Here is a 17,212-nt window from a genome sequence, read left to right as displayed (position 1 = left end):
TTGCCTATGCAGTTTTGGAGGTGGATGCTGTCAAAGGGCACTTGCACAATAGCTTTATTTATACCTAACAGTTCCAAGTAGATTATATATATTATTTATAACCTTGTCACTGTGTCTCTCAACTTTTAAAAGTGTGAATTTTTCCAAGAGGATATATCATGAGTTTTAAAACGTACTAATGTTGTTTCAGTTTTAAAACTTAAAAATGTGTGTTTCATTTGCATTATGTAATCCCAGTTGATACTTAACATGCTATGGGGTTTCCTTTCAGGAGAGCACAGATGTAGATGACGAAGAGGAGGAGGAGGAGGAGAAGGTAAGTGGTGTGCTGATGACAGACCCTTAGTAGGAACTAATTAATGATTCCCATACTGTGTTTTCCCAGGTTGTGTTTGTTTTGATTTTTGGCATTATGTAATATTATAGAAATGCTATGATTTAAAGAAAATCAACCTCTTGCTTAACTGAAACAGAATGGCTGCAATATCTGATTTTCCTCTACTACATACCATTGCAGTACTAACTACTTTTCATATCTCACAATGATTATTTCTAATGATGATAATGCATGTTCATTGTTCTGAAGGGCACTGTGCTACTTTCATTCTTTCTAATATTTTTAAACATGAGATTGAAAGAGGGTAAAAGATGAGCAAATAGCTGAATTTTCCTAAGAATCAGAATGTAAGTCAAGAAAGGCCCTTCTCCGTCAATGAGAGGGAGTCTGGTAAGTCAAGAGCAAATCAAGGGAAATGGCTGCTCCTTTAGGTTTGCACCCGCTCTGTGGGGTGGTCACCCACTTCTGAGCCTGTCACTTTCCCAGCTGTTGCTGGCAGTGTTCTCTGCTCTATGTCTGTGTACATCTGTCCTTTTTCTTCTCCTGGGAGAATCTCTCAAATCTGCTGCTTTTGTTGTCATTACACTTTCCGACAAACCTTCTGGAAAAAAAAAAAAAGTGAAGTGCCAAATGAGAGGCTTTGAGCTTAATGAACTTCCAGTCCCTTAAAACCTGGGTGTCGGGGGCAGGGGGTGGGGCGGGGATGGTGGTGGCATGGAGGAGTCTTGTGCGAGAAGAAAGGGCAGAAAGGAGAACCTGAAGAGCAAGTGTGCAATATAAATGCCTGCTGAACAGCCATTAATTCAAAGACTGGTTCTGTGACACCAGAGCCTTGCAGTTAATTGAGGGGACCAGATGGTTTTGCCCATTTGAAACAAATGAGTGTATTACAGACTGAATCTTTTCTGTTGTCTGAAGGTGATTGTTATTAAAGACACAATGGAATAAAACACAGAATATTTTTTTAAAATAGCATTGTTTCTTTACAGAATAGAGGTGATAGCAATGTAAGCTTCTTCTTTGGAAATTTTTGATTAACTGTTTCAAGTGGTTTCTGAATAAGCAAACCGCTTAATGTGAGGTGAAGACCAAGCCCAGTGCATGGAGGGGTGTTTTGCCAAAGAAACTCACAAGTGGTTATTTTAAACCTATCTGAGGCACTTGCAAGGATGCCCCATGCACTTCTGACAACCAGCTATAAGTTGGGGTTTCCATAACCTACCCCTAAGGTTTGTTAAGTTTATAGAATTGCTCACAAAACTCAGAATACCTACTTCTCCCTTTACTGCCTTATGATACATAAATGATTCAACCTGGGAACAATCAAACAGAAGAGATGCAGAAGGGCAATCGTGGGACAGGGTGTGGAGCATCCCAATCTGGGCCCAGTAATTCCTTACAATTTGTCCACACAGAATCCTCCCGCCCCTGTGTGGTGCTTCTGTTCTTGTATGTATGTAGGTTTCTTTAGCAACACAGATTGCCTAGGTACTTCAGTGGCCATTAGTGGATAGAAGAGCCTGGCTCTTTGGCTGGAGGGTCGGGAGCTTTGGAGAGGGTGCAATGGCAAATTTCAGACCCATTATCAGATGCTTGGTTTCCTGTGGCAGGAAGATCTCCATGTTAGGGGCTTTCCAGAAGACACTGCACTCTCTCAAACCTCAGGTGGGACTGAACAGAGCTTGATCTGTGCAGTGTGCAGCAAACGGTTCTTCTCCCAGCTCTCTAGGTCCAGACCGGCTTCTGGAGCTAAAGACAAAACCTGAATGTAACAGAACCCACTCCTGCTGCTTTTATCACTTAGCACAGCTCAAGAGCTTTAAGAGTTCTGGCCAACAGCCAGGACCCAAGACAAAATATCTATTTCTTATTATATCACAATATCACACTAGGCAGAATTTAAAGTGTTTTTTTTTAACCAAAATTTAAATGTGAGGCAGATTTTGTTTCATCCAAGTCTGTTTAAATGTGCCATCCTTGAAAGAGGGTACCATTTGTCCCCACTAGGGACACTTGCCACAGAGTGCCTTTGACATATCACATAAAGAGAAGCTTCCAGCAGGAAGGAATGGACCCATTCATGGTGGCTCAGAAGTGTAATCCCAGTGCTTATAAGGCTGCGGCAGGAGGATTACTGTGAGTTTGAGAACAGGCTGAGGTACAGAGTAAGATATTGTATCAAACAATCATAAACAAAACACAAAAACAGTGGATGAAAAAATATTTTGTGAGGTCTTTCACTGAGTGGCTATAAAAAGGGCTTCTCCGCTATGAAAGGGCATGTAGGGGGAAAAAACCAATGCCCATGTGACCCCAATGGGCTTATGGGGCTCATTATAGAACATGGTGAGGGATTGCTTATAGAAGCATGGCTTACCCCCAAAATCACCTGCACCACTGAAAACTTACATGCAAGCATAAATTACAACTTCCCCAAAACTGCATAAGTGAAGCCCCCTGTACCCACTTCCCCACTGCGGCTAATTTCCCACAAATTAGATATATCTAGAGATCACAAGGCTGTGTGAAACTGGAGCAAAATTACCCATAGCTGACTAGGAGGCATTGTAGGCAGTGACTTGAGCCTCATACAAGGGTCCAATGACCGTGTTCAGTACCTCCTTCCATGACTGAATGTTAGCAGCTAACAGGTCTGATCTTATGGGTCTTCTTCAAGTAGTCAAAGCTACCCTATAAAGATAACGGCTCTCATGTGCTCTCCAGCAGACCACCAGGCAATACAGTCCAATCACATGTCTAGGCCAGAACATGACCCATTCAAGAGCTGTCTGATGCTTGGGGGAGGGAGAGAGGTGTTAATGTTTCAAACATTTCTGGGCAAGGATGCCTGCAGAAGGCACCTAATGTGGCATCTGCAGAAATGGGTCAGGACCAAGCATGGAGCTAAACAAACTAGTGGTATTGCCCTGTCCTGCGTGGAGAGAATTGGCAATGGGGCTGTCTTTGTTAGCTTCAGGTTACATTCAATTCTGAGATGTTTCTACTAAGGTACTCCAGTAATTTCTTTTCATAGTTTGGCCATAACCATGGCACTTTGTTCCTGTATTTTTATATAACTTTGTAAAGAATAAAATCTACTGAAAAAAAAAAAAAAGCCCAGCTATGTATGATCTTTCAGATAAACACACCTCTCTGTTGCTAGGAGCCTGGCATAGTTTTAGTCTCAGTCCATATCAAGTTGCTCTTGTTTCTTATCTTAGGGTTTCTATGGCTACCATAACACACCATGATGAACAGTAACTTGGGGAAGAGAGGGTTTGGTTTATTTCAGCTTACTCTTTTACAACATGGTCCATCACTAAGATAAATCAGGGCATGAACTCAAGCAGGGCAGGACCATGGCAGCAGGAGCTGATGAAGAGGCCATGGAGGAATGTTGCTTACTGGCTTGCTCCTTGTGGCTTGCTCAGTCTACTTTGTTATAGCACTTAGGACTACTAGCCCAGGGATGGAACTACACTTGGTAAAGTCCATTATCAATCAAGAAAATTCCATATAGACTTGCCTACAGGCCAGTCTGTCAGGAGCATTTTCTCAACTGAAATTCCCTTTTCCTAAATGACTCTTGCTTGTGTCAAGTTGTTATAAAACTAGCCAGAGCACCAGAGGGCTTCCCTTGGGGCTTTGCCAAACTAGATTTGTTAAACTTCAAGTTCAACACTGAGACCTCTTGAGGGCACATGCCATGTGTGTCCCAGTGCATCATTTCCTTTCTGTGGCCAGGACCCCAGCACCATAATGTACTTGTCTGAAACCTGGCCAGGCAGTGAGAGGGCAACTTCCCACTACAGGAGACTGTTGCATGATCCTCTCCTGTGTGTTAGACATGACAGAACAGGCTTTTGGGATCTATAGCACACCTGATCCCAGAGGATCTATGAACAAATTATAAACATACAGCCATTCCCTGTAAAAGCAGAAGAGAAGGAAGCTGCTCTCTACCAGACCCATTAGCCTGAGAGTGATGCAAACACCATCCCAGATGACAGAGGATGAAAGGTTGCCTGGGCCCCTTGGCCCAGCTTCCTCAGGGGATGCATGGGCTCCCATCTTCTGCCTTTCTCTGACTCACAGGCCTGGTCACTGTCACACTTTTATTGTCTCAAATAGAGCTGGTTGTAAAATGACATCACCGTCACCTCTGGCTCCTTCTCATTCTTAACAGCACACTGCAGCCATCTATGTGAGAAGCCAGATTAGATGTCACAATTCTGCTGCCTTTTCTTTTGTGATAACACATACATTTTGCAGGTAACTAGGTTTTTGGCTTTTAAGAAATGAAGCATACAGACTAAACTTTGAAGAAAGAAAACTCCTTCTTTCTTATACCATATAAGAAATTGCTTGTTGCAAGTCTACTTTTCTAGGGACCCCAGAACAAACAGATAATGGCTGAGTTCAGCCAACAACAATCAGTTAGCATTTTCTATTTTTATTAGATTTCTTATGTGGAATTCTTCATGTGGACCTTATTTGTACAGATGCACTACAATGAAAATTGCATTAATTTTCTACACAGTAAAGGTCAGTAATTGAAGCATGAACCAAGAAACAATTGTGTAAAATGCTGTACCCCATATTTATGAAAGGTCATGTAAGACAATAATATCTTGTTTTCATTGCTGAAGGTATAAATAGTTTCCCAGAGAGTGTCTTTCTTGTTCCAGCCCAACAGTTACTTACATAGAACATTCCAGCATTTACTATTACTATCAGGAAGATGAAAGCATAATGGAATGTAATAAAAATTAAAAAAAAATTTGCTTCTTGCTATCAGAAAAAAAAAAGCCTATACTAATGTTCACCGTGTAGGTGCATTTTTGTATAATTAGACTGTCAGGGGACTTGAATGACTTCTTTTTTCAGGGTCATTGATGATGGCATGGATGCCCATCAGTGCTTATGAGAAAAGAAATCCATCCCTTTATATCAGTTATGGATTGGAAAAAGATAATGGACACATTACTTTAAACAAGAAATATCTCAGTATTCACTGAGGGAAGTTCAGTAATAAGATAGGATGAATGAGTGTTACTTCTTGTTCAGAAAACGTAGCATGCCGAGACTGAAGAGATTGCCCAGTGCTTAGAAGTGGTTGTTACTCCTGCATAGGACCTGAGTTCTGTTTCCTGCACCCACATCAGGTGGCACCCAGCCACATACAAGACCAGTACCCTTTTATGGTCTCTGTGGGCACCTACTTGCCAGTGATGCACATACATACACTCAGTCATATACACATATACATTAGAAAATAATGTTAAAAACTTATAATGTGCCAGATGCAGTGGTGCACGCCTATAATCGCAGTACTTGGGAGAGAAAGAGGCAGGCAGATCTCTGTGAGTTTAAGGCCAGCCTGGTCTATAAGTGAATCCAGGACAGCCAAGACTACACAGAGAAACCCTGCCTCAAAGAGAGAGAGATAGAGAGAGAGAGAGAGAGAGAGATAGAGAGAGAGAGAGAGAGAGAGAGAGAGAGAGAGAGAGAGAGAGAGAGAAGAAGGAAAAAGAAAAAACTTAAAATGCTGTCACTGTCATCATTTAAAATGTACCTTTAGACTTATCTGCACACATGGCATGCATTTGGTAGTTTCTTTCAGAGTCAACCTTTTGGATAGAGGGCCCAGGGCTACCAAGGCTAATTCCTATAGAGGTGAATCTTCTGTTCCTGTAACCTCGGAATACTATTGGCCATGGAGTAGCTGCTGACTGTCTGACAGTCTATCAGAAAGAGGAGTTTCACTCATTTTCTTTTGTGTCTTGTGAAAAAGCAAAGTAACAATAGCTGCTCATATAACACAGAGAATGACAGGCACACACACACAGGGAGACACACAGACACACACATAGACAGACACACAGACACACACATAGACAGACACACAGACACACACATAGACAGACACACAGAAGCTCCCATATCACTCAGCGATTTTTGTTTATTATAGGAGATAGTGGCAGTTATTAGTGACAGGGTATGGTATTGTTAAGGAAAGAAAATCTTCAGCAAGCTTCTTTGAACAGTTAGTCTTAAGTCTGCCATCAAGTGTGCACATAGGTGCACATAGCTTCTGAAAAAGCACAACCTATATGTAGGATGTGGTGCAGAGAATCTGGCATAATTTCCAGGGCAGTAATGTAAGTAGTCATTCTGGTTTAAACTCTGATAATTTAATTTAATGTGTTTTTTACTGACACAGCAATTTTACTGTTAGGGCCTCTATCACACTGTGTTACTTTCAAGACTGTAGTAGGAGAATGTGTTGCAGTCGATTTCTAATGACCACTAGATGTATGTTTGGGATCACAGGAGGATGCAGTCCTTAGTTCCTATGTTTCTTTGATGTATTATCTCATGTACATTTCCTTTTTGATCATTTAATCCTCATTTCTCAAATGTTTGAGACTTCCTTGCCTTCAGAAGTAACCCAAAAATGTTTCGAACTTGGTCCTTGGATGTTATTCGGGCACCTTGCTTGTCATGACACTGAGCAGTGTCTCCGAACTTGGAGAGGTTTTAAAACATCCACTGTAAATGTTGTTCTTGGTATATGCTTTCAATCAACGTGAAGCAAGACACACCAGCCGGCAAATTCCACAAGTTTTCCATGCTGCTGTTAAATAACATTACTATCTAAAAGCAAAGAGTCCAAGGCTCTGCTTCTTCAGTCATGGGCGCTACATCAAGCTGCTTGCTTTCCTGCTGTCTGAAATCATTCCATGAAGATAGGGTAGGAGAAACTGGACATGGGATGCTGGTTATCCACTGGCCGTATTTCTTCTTCCCAATGGCACACAAGTAAACTTTATGTTCTGGCACTCTTACCACCCCCTCCCCCTGTTTTTCTCCTACCTCTGACATTCCTGCCTCCATGCCCTAAGATTCATTTCTCTGTTTATTGCTTGTGCCTTTGTTTATTGTACTTAATAGTTTTGAGACTGACTGTGCTGCCGTGGATTTGAACTAAACATCACAGTTCAGATGGATCACTACCCACTAGTGATTTCTTGGGGGTAGTAATGGTTGCTCTTGTCTTTCATAGCGAAACCCGCTGTTTAAACATGGCCACCACACCCTGTGTCTCCATTATCCATGAGGTTTACAAGATACATTTTAGAAAATTAATTTTTAAAATATATTTTATTAATTTATTCATATTATATCTCAATTGTTATCCCATCCCTTGTATCCTCCCATTCTTCCCTCCCTCCCATTTTCCCCTTACTCCCCTCCCCTATGACTGTGACTGAGGGGGACCTCTTCCCCTTGTATACGTTCATAGGGTATCAAGTCTCTTCTTGGTTTAGATAATTTATAAGTTGACAGTTTATGAAACAATTGATAGAAAATAGAGTTATGACATTTTTCCTACTGGAAAACTAAGTAATGTGTGTAGAAAAGACTATAACAGTATTAATTTAAAGCAAGATGGTAAGACATTCTAATACTCAAACTCATGGAAGTATTAGTAACTTTATCATGTTCAGCAATTTCAGTTTTTTGTGTCCTTTAACTCATTCAGCAGTCAGAACATTCCACTGGCTATTATTTTTCACATCGATAAACAAATCTCATTTAAGAAAATTTAATGCACCTGAGATTTCTCTGTCAAATTCACAGTGGGATTTAAATCCAGGCCCTCTGAGCTGAATCTTAGTTGTAAGCTGTATTACATTGTTTGGAAACAGGCATGCCATTTCTTTCATTCATTCATTCATTCATTCATTCATTCATCCCACACCAGCAGCAGCATTTGCTGATGATTTCTTCTGTAGCAGAGTCCCTGTGACTATACAAAGACCATAGTCACACAGGCGCTCCAATGGAACCACAGCATGAGATGTGTCACCCTTGGACCGAGTTGGGAAGCAGTCAAGGCAGTTGGAGGGAAATGCTGAGGGAGTCAGGACTGCTTATAGGAGCTGATGTCTGAGTCAGGTTTTAGTGCATAATAATTAGCTTTAGTGTTCTATATCTGTGTGTATGTGTGCTATATACTTCTTGTTGTGGGCATGTCACACATGAGTGTGGAGGTCGGAGGCCAGCGGTCTTTTCCTCCCTCTCCTCATCTATTACTTTCTGAGAGAAGGTTTCTTACTGGACATGAAGCTCACCTAGGTGGGCCAGGCAATGAGCTCCAGGGATCTATCTGCTTTTGTGTTTCACCCCACCAACTCATCCCAGATGAGTGCTGGCATTCCTGGGTTTTTATGTTTATTTTGGGACCCAAACCAACATTATCACAGTAAGATGATAGATACTTGGCTGAATCATACCCCCGGTCCTACCTTTTACTTTTCTTAATCAGTTGAGTATCTTACCCAGTATTCATCCCTACCCACTCCCCCACTTCCTCTACCTAGAAGGAAGGTAAAGGACATATACAACAAAGCCGGAAACCATCACTCTTTGGTCACGTGTCTGCAGTAGCTCCAGCTACAGGAGCTATGAGTCCTCTTTACCTTGTGGCCACATCCATCTCTCAGCTGGCCCAGGGACGATGCAATGGAGTCAGTCCACCTGGCATTTGAGTTCCAAAGATGAAGTTGTGTGTCTCCAGTATTTTCCTCAGGATGTCAGAGATTGTGGCCTTTTCTTTTCTCATCCTTTCATTTGACACCTGAAAAGACTCGTGTTTCAAGGCAAAAGCACATGTTGATAAACACCAGGGCAGAGTTCTGTGTCAAGATCAGATGGCTAAAGCAGGATAAAGCTGCTTAGAACTGGTATTGATTCAGAACTCAAACCGTTTTGTATTTATTTCTCAAAGTAAGAGAACTACTTGACACAGAAGCACTCTCAAGAAAGAGCCTGCATTGCCTTCTCCCCCTATTAAAAAAAATAAACTTTGGGGCTGGAGAGATAGCTCAGTCATTAAGAGCACCAATTACTCTTCTAGAGGACATGGTGGGATCAGTTCCCAGCATCCATGTGACCCACAGTTTGCAATGTCTGTAACTCCAATTCAAGGGATTCTGATGCCCAATTCTTCTGTGGTGCATAGACATATTTATAAAATAAAAACAAGTAAATCTATTGCTATCTGTGAGCATGCATGTCTGTGAATGTGCCTCTGGATGTATATATGCCACAGTACACTTATAAACACCAGAGAACAAGCTTGGGTGTTGGTCTTTGACTTTTACTTCATTTGAGACAGGATGTTTTTTGTTTCCCCCAACTGTGTACTCCAGGTGAGCTTGCCCATGGGGTTCTAGCCTCCCCCTCCCAATTTAATAGTATGCACCATAGTATTGAGTCTACCTATGCACATGAATACGCCTCTTGGGCTAAGTCCAGAAGTGGGCTCCTAGTTTATGAAGCTAGGGTTCCCCGGGGAAGAATTTATAATCTCATGCAGCAGCAATTCATCAGCACAGATATTCAGCACTTTTTTTTTTTTAATGTTTCAATGCCAGTCAATAAATTTCTAATCATTCAAGTTTTCAAATTATGGGTCTATAAGATTCAATGAATTAAAACAGACAAGGCATTCCCCTTGTCTACCACTCCAGCTTTGCATCTTCCATCTGGGTGGCTGGAGTCTCTGGAAGGATCTCGACATAAAAATTTTGCCTGGACCCTTTGGGGATTCATGCGCATTCTTTGATAAACACCACTCAATTTTGAAGCATGTCAACAGTATTTTTTTTTTTTTTTCTGACAGGGTCAGTTTTCAGCGATATCTCCCTGGTTTTGCTTAGATAATTAACAGAGAAATGAGTGGTTCTCTAAATCAGAACAAACAGGAAAGACTTAAAGTAACGTACTGATTATATAATTAATTCTCAGTTGTAAATTTATTTTGATGGTGTTAATTCTTTCCCAGAGGCTCAAAGCTCCTTTCTTGCACCTACAGAGCTGTGTTCACTGGAGACATGGGTTAGCTAGCCAACAAGGCCTTAAGGAAGGCAAGCTTGCCTGATGCCTTCTTTGTGTTTTGTTCACTTTAAAGGAGTGAGCGGCTATGCTATGCTACAGGCACATTATCGATCCTTAATTCAACTCTCTATAAAACTCAACCAAAGATGCAGGCTTTCTGATGCCCTGTAAACACATGTATAATTTAAATGATGGTGATTTTTGCATTCATCTTCACGTGATAAATACTTTCAAGTTGAGGATAGGAATTTTTCATTTTGTTTCCCTTCCTGTCAGTGTCACTCATTCTTATAGTGCTTTAAACAAGGCAAAGCAGGAACTGGTGAGCTGGAGCAAAAGGAAAATGTGGCAAAAATCACTGGCTACTCAAGGAGCTGAGTGTATGTGCCCAGTATCCACATAAATAGCTGGAGGGTAGAGCAGCTCACTTACGATACTAGCACACTGAAGGCAGAAACTGGATCCTCAGAGCAAGCCGACCACCTAATCTAGAAAAACAGCAAGCCCTGGAATCCATTAAGAAATTCTGCCTGCACAGAATGCAGGACATGCCTGCAGTCCTAACAGAGGATCTCTGAAAGTTCCAGGCCAGCCTGGTCTACAAAGCGAGTCCAGGACAGCCAAGGCTATCCTGGAAGAGAATACTCTGTCTCAAAAACTAAACAAAACAAAGGGAGGAAACTCTGCCTAATACACAAAGTACAGAATGATGAAAAGCAGTGGCATCAACCAACTGCCCCTACATACACACATGTGAACATACACACACACACACATGCTATGTGCACACATATAAAGGAACCTTGTGAGATTGGATTCCGGATTTGAAATCTTCATTTTTCCTCCTCTAGTACTGATGACAGGTGCTTGCACGCCAAGTAGACCCTCAGTCCTGAGGATTTCACTTATGCCTCTATCCCTTTGCAGGTTTATAATCATAAGGAAGACCCCACTGTGGCTATGCGGTCAGTTGCAATCTTCTTGTTCATTTGTGCAGTCACACCAGTGGTCATCACTATTTTTCTAAACACAGTTCTCTGTATGAATCAGAAGCCTCTGTGGTGAGAGGACGAGAGACCTGTAGCCCCTGACTGTCTTTCTGAATGAATCATCCCTCCTCTTCCCAGGCAGTGTGGTGTCAGCAGCAGAGGCAATGTTGTATCTGCTAAACTGTTATCACCACATTCCCTGGTTCAATCTGAGATGTGTAAATAAAGCCAGCGGGATGCACATCCAGCTACCAGACCATCTCTCAGAGCATCAGGGTAACGTGAACAGACTTGTCCCAGAAGAGCTTTTCTTAAGAAACCAAGATACATCCCAGTATTCTTTAAGCTAGACAAAAGGCTGTTCATCCTTTGTCTTTTTGCCTGCTTGAAGGGAAGGGGTTCATGTTAATGACTGTACCATGTAATTTACAAATGTGATGAAGCTTCTTTTCTGATTGGCTTTTGTCAACTTTATGCAAACCTAGACATATCTGGGAAGAGGGTATCTTAATTGAGAAGATACTTCCATAAGATTGGTCTGTAGGCAAGGTTATGTGGTATTTTTCTTTTTTAGTGAATGGTTGGTATGGTAGGGTTCAGTCCATAGTAGTTGGTGCCAGTCCTGAGTTTTCAGTTCTGGGATGTATTTAAAAAAAACAAAAAAACAAAAAACAACCAAACAACAGGCTAATCAAGCCAGTTAGCAGCATTCTTCCAAGGCATCTATTACAATTCCTGTCTTAAGTTTCTGTCCTGACTTTCCAATATGAAAGACTGCAAGCTGTACGATACATACCCTTTCTTCTCCTTTGGTCATGGTGTTTTATTACAGAAATAGAAAAGCAACTAAGGCTTCCCATCCCTGCCTCTCACCCCAGTCAGGACCAGATCATATGAGTTTCATTTTCAGAACTGCAGCTAAGACTCCCATGGTAAAAGCCATCATATTTACTGCTACAGTGAATCTCTGACTCTTGCAGGTTCTGGTTCTGGTCCTCATGTGTTGTGCAGAAGCAGAGCTCATGAGATGTGATTATGTCTGACACCATACCCAAGGAATGGATTAGCATTGTTCTTGTGGAATAGAATATTTGCTCCTGAAAGTGATTAACATACAACGAAGAGGCCCTGGATGCTTGGCCCCTTTTGCAAATGTTGATTTCCTTTTCTGCTCACTGAGATGTTATTATCATGCTATTTGAATCTTCCAGACATGGGATTTGTGAGCCAAATAATCTCTTTACTTTATAAATCATGTGACCTGTCATAGCAATCTACATGAACTAATGCACACACAAAGCTCATCTGTAATTGGACCAGAGCAGCACCAACTTCTCCCCAACTCCATAGACTGTTATTAGAGATGCGCCTTTTTTTTCCTAAAAATGCAAATAACACTAAAGGTTTTGTGTGCGTTATTATAGAGGCAGTTGTCACTTTTAGAACCATAAAATGATTCACCTTATTTGAAATAATCTCACAGGATAGGAAGTGAGCAAAATGTTGGCTACTATAAAGATTAATGTGTTTCCAGAATGTGCAGATCTGTAGTGTTCATATGTCTTCGCAGTTTCATTTTACATTTTATCTAAATTGTCATCTATTGATCTAAAAATCACTGGTTACCAATCAGCCTCTCAGATGAAAATGGAAAGCTTTTCCCCAAAATATTGCCAAAAGGCATCAAATAATACACAGTCTCATGAAAGCTGCATGAGAAAGTCCCAGGGGAGATGGGAGGAAGGAGTACTTAGCAGGAGCCAGCTCTTCAAAATGATGCTTCATAGGGCAAGGAGGGAGAAGAGAAACCCAGAGGCACCAAGACAGCAAATGGCAAAAGATCAAAGGAGGTATGATTGGAACTTTTGACAAGGCCACCTAATACATGTGGCACTTCTTCTGTGGGTGAGATCTTCTTAGGAGTTACCAGTCCTGGCCTTTAAGTCCATTGTTTCACATTGTGAACACAGACAAAATTCCTGCTGTGACTAGACACTAGTTTTTAGGAAATAGAAGTGACTGTGTGACACATCCATTGGCAGATTAGTGGTTTAAAGATAACTTCAGAAGTATAGAATGTCTTAGAATTTTATTTCTGTGAGGGGACAATATAACCATGGCAACTCTTTACAGAAAAACATTTAATTGGGCATGGCATACAGTTTCCATCATCTTCATGGTGGGAGGCATGGCAGCATGCAAGCCGACAGGAGAAGGAGCTGAGAGTTCTGCATCTGGATCAGCAGGCAGCAGGATGTGAATGCCGCTCTGGGCATGGCTTGAGTTTCTGAAATCTTAAAGAGATCACCTAGTGGCATGCCTCTTCCAACAAAGCCACACTTACTCCAACAAGGTCACACTTCCTAATACTGCTACTCCCAATGGGCCCATGGGGGCCATTTTCTTTAAAGCGATCACAATCAACAAATGTGTTACAATATTAGAAGGTTTTATTTCATCTGCTATATTGAATAATTCTGCACTTTAAAAAACAATCTTTAATGCAATCACTATTTAAATAAAAATGATATGTATATAGTTTAATTTATATAGAATTTAATTTGGGTACATAATTTAATTTAAATAAGAATGAAGCATATAACTATATACATATATAATATATAGCTAATAAATAACTATGGTCTGATAATATAGTTCTAAAGGTAGTGTTATTATGCTGGCTATATTTTATATTGCTTATTGATGCTATAACAAAATACCCAGAGCCACGATAGGCACTTAGTAAAAAGTCCTACATAGTTCATGATTCTGGTAGTAGGAAAGGCAAATACCTTGTGGGAGCCCTCTTGCACATTGATCGAATGAAAATGATCAAGCACATAGCAACCATGCTTTAGTTCAAACTATGATCAGCCTTTTGAACATAAAATAAATAGTGTATATAGAAATAGAAAATAGTGAATCCATGGTCATTCTGAATAAATTCTATAAAATTGTCAAATAAGGACATATCTTTATAGAAGCACTATCTTTAAAAACGTTTAACAGAGAAATATAGCAATTGATATAAACTATGCCCGAGGCATACACATTTGATATTACAGTACAGAATTAAGAATATCTTCCATCTGTTACATATGTTGTGAGTTTTCAGGGTACCCAAGCCTTGCTGAGAAAGCTGCGCTTAGTTTTATCTATAGTGGTGTCAATTAAGGTGCCAATTTAATGACCATTTATTTCAACTCTGAACATGCTTAAGGACAGCTTTATGGAGATTAGAAATGAGAAGATTAAAAAAAAGGCTGTTAGATGTCCATCCTGTGACAGGCTGGACAAAGATGAAAGTTGGACCTCAAATAAAGTTGATTTGTTGAGTGCTTTGAGTGTTTGTAGCATAGATGACCATGTTTTATGAGTCAGTTCCAAACATTTACAAAACCAACATAAAGACTTTTTTTCATTTGAATTCTATATACCATGCATTTTTGTTTTGTAACAGTGAATTATAAAAATAAAATGAAATCATTTTTATAATTTAGGTAATATAATCAAAGTGAGTTAGTTGGTAATTCAAAATGTACAGGATTTTGATTACTCTGACTCTTAAAAATATGCAAATGTGAATCTCATCTATGGATACTGAATACTCACAGCAAAATGTCAAATTCATTTAAAAACTGAAAGGATGCTGTCACAATCCTTCATTAGTTTGATGTACTAATTAACACTTTTTTCATAATCAGAACCTTAAATTTTGGTGCTTTTGTTGGGTAAAAAAAATCAATTAAAATAGGAAGTTTCTTAGGAAATTGAGCCACACAGAAACTTGAGTCATTTTTCAAGGAATTGTTTTGACCTCAAGTCAATGCTGCTGCAAGTAGGAAGCTCCTTTGCCCTTTGGTCAAGCTGTCCAGAGCCTTCAAATGCTCCTTTGTAAACATGGGGTTTCTGCAGCAGACAGAGATGGGTTTTGACCATTGTGCCCATTCATAGGCAACTGTGGGTTGCTGCATGTGAATGAGGTTGCCTTGGCAGCATGTCTGTTTTTGTTTTTGTTTTTGTTTTTTTTAGCACAAACTGCTTAAAGAATAATAGTAGGTGGCGAATAATTTAAAATTAGGGTAGAGAATAAAACTCTCTTGGGAAGTTGGGAATGCAAGAACAACAACCTCAGTACCCAATGGTGGAGTAGGGAACTACTTAAATGAATGAGTAGATTTCAACTATCTGCCCTATTGCTGGTTTTGCCTGCAACCACCACAGGGGGCACTGGTTTCCTCACTCCATTCAAGACTATTTATTTATTTATTTATTATTTTATTGGTAGAACACAACTTTTTAATTTTTATTAATTTATTTATATTTTTACATATACATTTATACCATTACACATACACACCATAAACTACCTTCAGCAAGAAGAACCATGTAACACTCAGGAATTATATAAATGTTACATTCATAGTGTTTTGGCTATTTGTATTTGGTAATCTTGAAGAAGATTCTTTAAATGAAGCAGAAAATAGAAGATAAAAATGAGTTTATTTGTTCTCTCTCTCTCTCTCTCTCTCTCTCTCTCTCTCTCTCTCTCTCTGTACGGAGGGGGGATCCTAGGAGTGTTCCCCTATTGAGTGGCTACTTGGTGATTTATCATAATTCTAACCCAAGTAACAGTCTCAATAAGAGAATCTTGTAAAGACCCTTGCTTGTACAACAAGCATAATAGGCTGAATTGTTGCGGAGAGACAAGAGTAGGAAAGAGATAAGCTAAGACATAGTACAAAAATACCAGTGTAGGGATTTTTTTTCTTCATTGGGCATTTGAGTAATCATTAAATTAAATCATATAACATAGTAAAATATACTGAAGATCTTCTACACACACATTAGAGGCAACATCCTTAGACCACGGGATTTCTTCCATTTTACATAAAGGATGGGAGACTGAGGAAGTCAAGCTTATATAGTGCTCTTAAGTTCATGAATAAATCACACATAATACAGTGTTAGATCTGTTTGCAGGCTGTGGAACAGAGGCCCATGTGGTCCAGCTGCCTATGGCATGCCTTTAATGCTTGCTTGTTTCAGATGTAGTTGCCAAAAGGTTGACTGAAGTTTTCCTGATGTCTGCAATGTGTTTGGAGCATGACAGAAGGCAACGGTTTGCATATGAAGTGACAGTACTCAGAAATGTGTGTGTGTTTCCATCTTGACGTGCTCTTACTGTGGGCGTGTCTGATACACTGTCATAGAAGAGGGTGACAGGATACTTTAGATACCCGAGGGGAGAAGGGAAAACAGCCGGTCATGCTGAAGTGATTGTAGAATTCTCAGCAGAGACCTGAAGCTCCTCATCTCAAGGATGTCCTGTTATCATCTCTGCAGCCTAAGATGGTGACTGGGGCTCACAGCGTGTGTGTGTGTGGCAAAAGCCAAAGAGTGAACTGGCTTTTATAACTTGGGATCAATAAACATTAGTGGGAAATGTGGTTGTCCTTTTGAAATAACTCCTTTTCTTCCAAGTAGCTAATACAAATGTTCCTTTTTGCCTTTCCTAGGAATCTGAGAAAAAGGGAATAATCGAGAGACTCTATATGGTACAGGATATTGTTTCCACTGTCCAGAACATCTTGGAGGAAGTTGCTTCTTTCGGAGAGAGGATTAAGAAGTAAGTTCTCCCTGTGTGCAGTGGTGTATAAGTAGACCTGGTCCTCCACGGGATGGTGGGAGGAGGAGGAGGAGGCTAGTGGATCTCGTAAGTGATGAGAAAAGCAATGGTATTACTCAACTGGGGTTGACCTAGACTGCCTTGTCCTTTGGGCTTGTCAGCTTGGCAGATGTGGGTTACCTCAGAACTGGGGTGACAATGTGGCTCAGTTTACATGGGTTGTCTGAGCATGACTATTCCCCCTCCCCCTAGCTATTGAAAGTAGATTATTTCTCACATGATATATCCTGATTATGGCTTCCTCTCCCTCCACTCTTCTCAGTCCCTCCCAACTTCCTCCCCTGTCCGGAT

At 40.5% G+C, this 17,212-nt stretch overlaps 1 protein-coding gene across 1 annotated transcript in view; it reads left to right on the top strand.

The window, feature by feature from the left end:
* Window positions 1–17,212, top strand: part of Mctp2 (multiple C2 and transmembrane domain containing 2) — a 224,255-nt gene that overhangs the window by 186,485 nt on the left and 20,558 nt on the right. The window contains exons 19-20 of the mRNA XM_051148727.1: window positions 272–316; window positions 16,752–16,861. Coding sequence (XP_051004684.1) covers window positions 272–316; window positions 16,752–16,861 — 155 coding nt within the window. The remainder of the gene's footprint in view (window positions 1–271; window positions 317–16,751; window positions 16,862–17,212) is intronic.

Source organism: Acomys russatus, chromosome 7, assembly GCF_903995435.1.
Source record: "Acomys russatus chromosome 7, mAcoRus1.1, whole genome shotgun sequence".
Classification (NCBI taxonomy): Eukaryota; Metazoa; Chordata; class Mammalia; order Rodentia; family Muridae; genus Acomys; species Acomys russatus.
Note: the sequence above shows the minus strand (reverse complement) of the source record. Positions and strands in the feature narration are given on the sequence as shown.